The following is a 10,485-nucleotide window of genomic DNA, read 5'->3' as shown; positions in this document are numbered from 1 at the left end:
TAAAAAAATATTGTCTCTCTCTCCAACACGTCCCTCTTAGAGAGGTCTCTCTCGATCTATAGTTTAGGTTAGAACATAGATATAGAATAGATTCCTTTTATTATTTACACGTGTGTTATTTATGCTTTTTCCTTTGATATGTATAATCTCTTAGTTGTTTATTAAATGTTTTGTTATGGTTCAACCTGTGTAGTTATTTGGACACCTCGTCACGACCTCACGACCCCTCCCCACTCATTTTTGCCCTCCTAAGCCATCTGACAAACCGAGAGCAGGTTTTGCCAACCCGTGCAGAGTAAATGGTCATTAGAGATCAACCCAGTGGCCCCCTGCTACCTCACAAAAGCATAAATGTTAGATGTGTAAACTAAGAATTAGATTAATTTATGAATATAAATATTACTTTTATAAATTAACAAAATTCAATTCTTTTTATCTTTTTGTCCTTACGTTTTACATTTCTGTGTATATATTGTCTACTTGGATTTTGTTTATTAATATGACTTATTATATAACACTCACCAAATAAACCATCACTAGTTCACCCAGTTTTTTGAAATACAGTATAATGACTTATTATACTGGTGAAGTTTCTGTTTAGCAATGAGAGGAAATCTTAGTCAAAAAAGTCAAAACAAAATATCTTTATTTTTACCTGATGTTTTTGACTAAGATTTCCTTTCATTGCTAATCAGAAACTTCACCAGTATAATAAGTCATATTAATGAACAAAGTCCAAGTAGACAATGTATACACAGAAATGTAACAAAATTCAACCTGTGATTTCTAAAAATTCACATGTACTTTCAACAGCTTACAGCTGTCATCCTCAGGCGAAAATTGAATACTATAAATTTCGAATGCTTAGCTTTTTACAAATCACTGCTTGTAACTCCGCAACACCGATGTGTTAATCATATATTACTCTACGTTGGCGTGAAGTGTAAGTTTGTTTATGTTTATTATGAAAATTCAACCTTTACCACTGTACATTTTATTTTATTATTCCATATTAAACATTTACATTATAAACAAAAACATATATTTTCGAGTTATCAGCAGTATGTGGTAGTAGATTATCGAACAAAGAATAACATATTTTAGTAGCAGTACAATGTTTTCTTTATTCAGATCCAAATTATCTTAATATTTTGGCTTATATTTTATAATGCTTTTGTTTTATAAATTTTTAAAATAAATTTATAACACAAAATATAAATTTTAATATATGAACTGTATGACTGCTCAAAGAAAAAAAAACTAAGATTTAACAGAAAAATTGTTGTGAAATTTGACTCTCTGTGCTCTTTAGTTTGAGTAACTTTAGTTGGTTAATGCATTCAATTTTTTTATCAGAATTCATTGTTAGGTTATTACATATTTTTCATCTGTTTCGATTTTATTCTTTGCTTCTGGTTTAAATATTAGAATACTTATACTGTGAATTGTTTTCTGATCAACTTCTAATTTATTTCATGTCTATTTACAAATACATTACTTATTTATTATTAAAAAAATATTAATACTTTTTAAATGTATTGTATTCATAAACTCTCTTATTAAGTGAATTTAATTAATTTAGGATATTTTAGAAGCTGATATTGGCAACTTAATCATTGTTGCCAGTCGTCATTTGGAGCATCTTGCTTTACAACCATCTCTAACAAAAAACAGCCTGTTTGTATCTCTTTCATTTGCTCAATGTTGTTTTTCAAATTTGAAATCTCTTCAATTAGGATACATAGATGAACTTCCTTCAGAAGGTAAGTTACATAATTCTTAGTTTGATATTAAATTGAATAGTGATCAGTTGGTTTATAACTGACTAAGATTTGTTTTCATTGTTTTTTTATATTAAAACTAATTATTCATTATTCAATAAATGTAAAGATATGTTGTATGACAATATCATATACAGGGTGTAACAGGAAAGATGGCCACAACTTTAAGGGGTGATAAAACATGGCAAAAGTAAAAATTGATGATTGATAAGTCATGATACAATGATCAAAAGTGGTTTTCTGAAAGAGGGCACTTGCTAGTGAGAAGGGCCACATTTTGCACACATCATCATTCAGAAGTTGTATGACTGCAGAGATGCAACAGTATTCAAATGCTGAGAAGGTGAATATGTATTTTGAGATGCCTATTGATTCTACTGAAGACCTTGTTACCAGAAGTAGTGCTGCAGCTGGAGAAGTACATGACATGCTGGGTATCTTCCAAAGCAGGGGTGTCCAACCTTTTTGTTCCTCTGGGCCACATTGCAAGGAGTCATGTCGTTTTGAGCCACATGTATGTATAATATATTTGCGACCTAATCCTTAAATATACAAGTATATTTAAGGATTAACATGTCTAGTTTATAGTAATAAGTATTAAAACTTTATTATGAAAAAGGATATTTTAAAAAATTACTTCTACAGACACTTTCAATTTTTACTTAGAAATAGATAAATTCATTTATTATAAAGAAGTCAAACAAAAATTTATTTGAAAAACACAAATATTTGTTATTTGGGTCTTTAATTAATAAAATAATGACAAAACACCATTTTAAAGTGCATTTTTATTTGACTAATATATTTATAAATAATATGCAGCCTAGTAAGTAATCAATGTGCCAAATGATAATTTTTACACCAAACTAAAAAAGTGTAGCCAAATCTTGCAATGCTGGAAGGAATACTAAATAATGCTGGAGTTGGAACTCAAAGGATTTATAGACCCAAATTTGAGAAAAGAAGAGAAAGGCCTTTAGTAAGGGAGGTTGGAAAAATAAGGGTCAATATTTGCATAACAGAAGCTCTATTTAACCTTTCTCACTACTATTTATCTTTTGGCCTTTTTCTTCTTTTCTCAAATTTGGGTCTATAATCCTTTGAGTCACAACTCCAGCTTTATATAGTATTCCTTTGTCATTCACACATTTCCAAGTATTTGAAAATATTTCCTTTTCACTCAAAAATAAAATATGTATCAATATAAAAGTTTACGGCTTTGTGAAACTTCTTTTTTGAGTTTATGCCGTTGAAATAAAAAAATAAATAAAATAAAACAATTTGTCGGTTTTGTTTACACATTTATTGGGCTGCATTGGAACTTGCCTTGGGCCGCATGTGGCTGGTTGGACACCCCTGTTCCAAAGTGTACTCCAATCACTCTGTTGCGATTGTGATGCATGTCTTGCAGTTGGTGGTCATTCATTTGAACAATTCTTGTAAATATGAAACATTATTTCTTGTAGATTTCTGTGGTTAAAACAACTTTTTGTTTTGCATTATCTTTGTAGTTACTGTGTTTCTGTGTTTGCATTTTACATTCCACCACACATTGTATTATGACAATTGTTACTTTTGCCATGTTCTATCACCCTTAAAGTTGTGACCATTTTTCCTGTTAAACCCTGTATATTTTGCAATTATATTTTCATATTTTATAAATCTTTTTAACAGTTTATCATTTATTTTTTGAAATAATCTGTTTTCAAAATATAACATTTTATATTTTTTTGAAATTTTTAGTTATTTATTTAACTAAAATCTTTAGTTTAATTAAATAAACATTTAAATTTGTTTTAGAATTTAAATAGTTTGTTGTTTATAAATGGTAGTCTTTTGTTTTGTCTATTGTTTTACTCAGAAACTAATGGGAACAGTTGCTCAATTATACCAAAGGATTCTAAATTTTCTAAATTGCACTAAAGTAGCTTAGTTTGTCTCAATTGTTCAGAAACCAGTGTATTTGTTATAATGCAATTGTGATGTAAATAGAATAACATAATAAAACAATACTCTCTATTTTAAGTTTATGAAATAATAAAAAGAAAGGTTTAATTTCTTTAATCAATTAAAGATTCTTAATTTAGACTAAACAATTTATTCATTTATGTACTGTACTTATTCAGCATAGAGATGCTATCATATTTAGTTGCTTGTTTCTATTTTGAAGCACTATATTAAATTTTTGACCGAATTATATTATTTTTATGTTATGAAATTTGAACAATATTTTATTTATTAATGAAATTTTTGAGAATGTAATTTATGTTACAGGTGATTGGTCAGAAGAAATGTTAGAAGGGATTGGTTTGACAGAATCAACTGATTTACCATGTTTGATAACTGATACAGGGATGAAAGTTATATCTCAGATTTTTCCTAATCTGAAAAGTCTCTCAATAAATAACTGTATTCATGTAACAACACCACATTTATGGTGTCCTGAAGGTAAAATAACTTTTGTTTATCATCAAAATAGTAATAATTGTTTTTAACTTTTTGATTAAGTGTTTTAATTAATTCACAGTTATTTATTAACACATATTTCTTCATTATAAAATATTTAATACTGGCTGGTTAAGTTATTGTAACATATATTTATTTTATAGTTTTAATTTTTTTATTGTAGTAACTGTAAATAACAACTCTGTAATTATTTCATTTTATGATGATGTTGCAAAATTACAATTTTGAATTTTTTAATTTTTAATAAAATAAATTAGTATTAAATTTATAACATTAATTTATATACAGTAGACCCCCCTATAAAACAGGTTTGTATAGTTCAGATTCTTATATGACAGCGGAAAAATTGCAACCATATTCATATAAACACGCTAAAAGAGACTTGTATAATTCAGTAAAACGTCATCACCGATTCATGTCGTAACAGGATTGGTTGAATCCAGACCAATAGCGGATATTGCACAAACCATTGAGTTTAAACAAGTAGCAGACTTACTAAATTTATTTATTCATTTATTATTTAACAGCCATAAAAATTATATTTATATTAATGATGTCTCCAAAGTTCAGCAAAGTTTTCACAGAAAAATAATTTATCAGGAAGCACGCGAGTGCCATTCGATGCACCACTCCATGACGAAAACAAGCTTAAGCAATGGCGTCGTTGAACAGTGCACACTCGGTAAGTAATCCTACAATTTTTTGTTTATAGCATAGTTTATATGGATTATTCCCAAAAAATTATACGTGTTTTGGAAATGTTGAGTCAAATTAGTCAAGAGTCGATTAATTTTATGGAAGAAAACCTTTCAAACAGCCGTAGTCTCTAAACTGCATATGTGCTGGGCTGTGATTGGCTCATGTATTTAAGGACTCATTGAACATCAATTTCATAAAGAACAGAACTTATCTACCATGTTATAGGGGGGTCGACTGTATTACTACTAAATTTTTATGGTTACAAATATTCTATTGTAAGAAATTATAAATGATTAATAAAATTGATAATATAACAAGCATTTGATTACTTTAAAAACTTTTAAAGATGAAATTAAATGTATTTAGTAATGCTGCCTTGTTCTACATAATGCTGCTGCTATATTAAAAACTATAATAACTTTCTTTTATACATATGATAAATATGGCATAAAATCTGTATATTTTATTCTTAAAGATTGAAATACATAATATCTATTATCTTTTTCTATATGAAAAAATTATTGCCAATATGCATATATTGTGAGTAAAAAAGTTCTGCTTTAGGAAAAATGTAACTATGATGAAAAACAATGTTTAATCATATATGTTATAAATGTACAGTACACTTTTATCTTGAAGCNTCCATGACGAAAACAAGCTTAAGCAATGGCGTCGTTGAACAGTGCACACTCGGTAAGTAATCCTACAATTTTTTGTTTATAGCATAGTTTATATGGATTATTCCCAAAAAATTATACGTGTTTTGGAAATGTTGAGTCAAATTAGTCAAGAGTCGATTAATTTTATGGAAGAAAACCTTTCAAACAGCCGTAGTCTCTAAACTGCATATGTGCTGGGCTGTGATTGGCTCATGTATTTAAGGACTCATTGAACATCAATTTCATAAAGAACAGAACTTATCTACCATGTTATAGGGGGGTCGACTGTATTACTACTAAATTTTTATGGTTACAAATATTCTATTGTAAGAAATTATAAATGATTAATAAAATTGATAATATAACAAGCATTTGATTACTTTAAAAACTTTTAAAGATGAAATTAAATGTATTTAGTAATGCTGCCTTGTTCTACATAATGCTGCTGCTATATTAAAAACTATAATAACTTTCTTTTATACATATGATAAATATGGCATAAAATCTGTATATTTTATTCTTAAAGATTGAAATACATAATATCTATTATCTTTTTCTATATGAAAAAATTATTGCCAATATGCATATATTGTGAGTAAAAAAGTTCTGCTTTAGGAAAAATGTAACTATGATGAAAAACAATGTTTAATCATATATGTTATAAATGTACAGTACACTTTTATCTTGAAGCATTTGTAGTATTTTTCAAAGTGTTTTGTATATCTCTATCTTCACTTTCTTTCCTATTTCTTGTTTTGGAATAGTGTCTGTTGCTAAATGATGCCCTTGTAGTAACTGTGTTTGTACTTTACCTTTAAAAAACATTATTATTATTGTTTCTGTGTACCTTGTTTCTTGACAAGAATGTAGCAGGGACAGACAATTACCAGAACAGTACTGTCCATTCATCAAAAAATGGTTTTTGACAAAAAGGATCATTACCTCATTTGCTCTTTATGTCAACTCTAGTCGGCCCATGGCATTTGTTGTTGTTGATAGAGCAGCTCAGTTCATTTCGTTAGTTTTTATCATGCCAGTCATCAGTCTTTCTACCTGAACATATAGAATTTTTCTTACTGAGCAACTGCTAGTACTACATACTAGGTGGCTTCAACCAGCACAGAGAAAGGCTCTTTTATGGGTCACTTTTAGGCCTATTCTGTAATTTCTAATCCTTGAATATAGGTTATAACAGGCAACTTCCATTTGATCTTTACTTGTAATATATCACTGCCAGATTTCTGATCAGCAGAAGAAATTATATTAACATTAGATCACTTTATTTCTCTTCTCTCTTCCACTTCAGCAATGTTCCTCATCCTGCTGCTTGAGCTGCCATTCCCACTCTAAACTTTAATCATACTGACTATGTGGTTCCAAGACTGAGGAAAGCCTAGGTTGTGCCTTTTGTGATATACATTGATAATAGGGAAGTGTTCTTGTGGTCTAGCTCCCTGCATCCAGTCTGTACTGTGTATCAGATTGAGCTCTTTGCTATACACAGTTTTATTCTGTGATATGGAAGGACTCCCGAGGGCCTTAGTGTGTGTATCTATTCTGACTTCTCCTCTACTGTCTTGGCTCTTCAGAATGGGGGGCAACTTGAGTTTTTTTGTCAGGAAGACCCTGGATACTGTCATCTCTTCTAGGAACTGCTACTTCCTTGATTAGGTTAGAGGACATCAGGGCATCCTAGGGAAAAGGCTGACATTCTTGCAAGGACAGATACCATTGCTGCTTGTAGTCCTTTGTATACGATATCCTTCATACAAGAATCGCAAAGCACCACATCTGGCAAGTGAAGATAAACATGTGGCAGCAAAGATGGGAGTCTGAAGCTTGTGGTGAGATTATTAGGAACTTTATTCTGGACATTAAGGAGTATTGTGCAGTTCCTTTCTAAATATGTCCAGTTTAAATCCTATCTATATAGGTTCTGGAAGAAGAACACTATGTTATATCCAATCTGTGAGTGTCCCAATTTTGTTTGGAACTACATCTTTGACTGTTTGAATGTTATCAGATATTACACAGACTCTTAGAACTATACTCAATATGAGTAATAAGGCTTCCTGGCCATGTGTGTTAAACCATCTTCTAAAAAACAAAGATGTGTTTCAATATTTAGTTAAACTTATTGAACTTTATAACATAAGGACTACAATTTGCAAACTGAATTTCATTTGTGTGTGAAATCATCATGAGTGCTTTGTATATTCAGTTGCTCTTCACAGAGTAGATGTTTCAGATTTATGTTCTACATCTTTTCTTTTTATTTTATCTTCTTTGTAATATATATATATTACAATATATATATATTGCCAATTTTTATTTGTGAATTCACATATTCTCTGTTCTAATGTACAGTACTTACTTTCTCACTTTTGTATCTATGTTCATATTTTGTAAACAGTTGTGTGACACATTATAACCTGCACTCTACCTGGTTATGCATAAGTAAACCAAGAAGAAAATAAAGGTAAACTGAAGGAATGTATTACATACTACCTATAGATACTTTCATGCTATCTGCCAGTATGACATACTAGTGCATTCCTGAAAAATAGCACAACATATTTAACTCTTATGCTACGACATTGTTTTAATTAATATTTTAAATAAGAATGAATTTTCTTATGTTTTTATTTTCTTGATATACAAGTAACATGAAATAATTAATTTTTTACTTGATAATGCATTCAAATTGAAATTCTTAATCTAATGGTGTTCCACACATTCAATATTTGCTGAAGTGTTTGTCATATAGCAAGCACACCCTAGTATTAGTTTATTGTTCAGATGACAAATGTTTGTCTAAGATCTAGAAAATGGACAATTTTCAAACAATAATTTGTACCAATGCCTTTGTTATTAGTTATTAGTTCATATCTGTTAATGAAAATAAGCAAACCAGTTAGGTTTATATATTTCATCTGCCCCTACCCTACTTTTAACATTCTGCTTTACTTCGTTGTAATATGTTCTAAATGATGCCATTAATGAGGCTTTTTTTTCTTTAATTTGGTGACAGAATATTTTCCACTTTGATTACCATTTCATTAGACCATTCCATTTTGAAAATAATAACAAAAGCAAGAAAATACATAAATGCAAGCATGAATATCTTTATATTGACTTAGTATTTTCACATCTTATTTTTCATATATTTGAATGTGAATATGTAATTGTTAATTTCAAATAAAATTTATTTTGAAAGTATTCTAAAAATTTAAAATGTATTATCAATATAAAATTAAATTTTTTCAGCTTGAAATTAATTTATCGAAAAATAATACATTTTATTAGAAAGATATTTAAAGTTAATGACAATAAAATTTATTTATTTTTTAGTATCAAATTTTTAACTTTATATATTTACAGTATACTGCAGTGTAAAAATTGAAAAACTTAATATTTCTAGAACAAAATATAACATTTTATTAATATTATGTAACACTGAAAGTATAGTGATTTTTATGTATTTTAAATAATAAATAATGAACTTGTTTTAATCTAAAATGTTTTAAATGAAAAGACATTTAAAAAATTATTTTGATTGTAAAATTTTAATTCTAGGAACCCTGCCTTGGAAGCATTTAACCGATCTTATAGTGCGTCACTGTACTCATCTTCATCTTTCATCTTTTATCCATTTTATAGAAAGTTTATCATCGGTAGAAACTTTAATATTAGAAGATGTGTTTAGAGAAGCACCAAATACATATGATCATGTTTGCTGCAAGGAATATGTGGTGCATGATGATTTACTAGAAAAACAAAGAGAAGGTAACTTTGAAGATTTGCAAAATACAAGAGTGGATTTATGTGATAATATACAAAAAACTCCAAAAAATGATTACAATGAAGTACAAAATATAAAAAGACAAAGTAAGAAGAGAAAATTGAATAATTCTGATGAAAATATTTATCATGCTTCAACTAGTGGAGTTAATTCTTCAGAAGAACATATAAAATCTGATGCCAAGGATAAACATGGAACTGAAGAGAAAAGCAATTCTTGTGCCTTTAACAAAAGACAATGTAAATACAATCCTGATAATTCATTAGACATTCCATATGATCCAAGCAATATGACATTTTCTCAGGATGAATCTTCAGAAAGAAATTCAAATAAAAGATATCTAAGGAGTGAATCATCTCAAACAACGAATAGTTTTATTAGACAGTGTTTCCCTCCATCTCATTGCAGAGAGGTGCATAATTGTATGATGTGTTCTTCAGATTATATAAGGTAAAAATTAATTAATATTATGATAAAAATAATGAAGCAGTTTTTATCTTTCTATAGTATTATCAATTTTTTTTGTTATGTATTGAAAATTTTTGATTTTCAATACATAACAAATATAATTATATAATGCTTAATTATATTAAACAGATTATATATAATAATTATAATATAATTAGAATTAGGTCGTTATCCTGTCTTAGTGATAAAACCAATGTTTTATTCAAAATTACAAGTATTTTCAATAGTTTACAACTATCCTTTTCAGGCTGATTTGATTAGACTTGTATTGAACAAAATTTTTCATATAAAAATATGAAAAATCTTGAAATTTTAAATAAAACATTGATTTTAACACTGTAAGACAGAGTTTGTTATATCATAACATTACATTAGATCATTATTTGGCATGAGGTGCAATTAACTTTCTTATGTTGTTATTGAAAAATATATATTAATCTTTTTAATCTAATTTTTTCCAGTGAAGCAAACATTATTCAGAGCAATGAAGAAATCATTAATGTAGATAAATCAACTGATACATGTGACTTAATTTTGCAAACTAATTGCAATCAGGTTAGTATGCTTTTAATTAAATTTAAATAAAAAAATAAAATAGGAGTCTTGATAT

At 28.4% G+C, this 10,485-nt stretch overlaps 1 protein-coding gene across 1 annotated transcript; it reads left to right on the top strand.

Moving 5' to 3' along the window:
- Positions 1 to 779: 779 nt before the first annotated feature.
- LOC111616388 lies at positions 780 to 10,430 on the top strand (the record flags this gene model as incomplete). Its single annotated transcript, XM_023357803.1, has 5 exons — positions 780 to 943; positions 1,583 to 1,763; positions 4,056 to 4,229; positions 9,182 to 9,857; positions 10,337 to 10,430. Coding segments are annotated over exons 3-5 (927 nt in total), but the record flags the coding sequence as incomplete, so codon positions are not given.
- Positions 10,431 to 10,485: the final 55 nt, after the last annotated feature.

The sequence above is a fragment of the Centruroides sculpturatus genome, unplaced genomic scaffold (genome assembly GCF_000671375.1).
Source record: "Centruroides sculpturatus isolate CEXI.00-Female unplaced genomic scaffold, Cexi_2.0 scaffold3186, whole genome shotgun sequence".
NCBI lineage: Eukaryota > Metazoa > Arthropoda > Arachnida > Scorpiones > Buthidae > Centruroides > Centruroides sculpturatus.
This window is presented reverse-complemented; position numbering and strand designations above follow the sequence as displayed.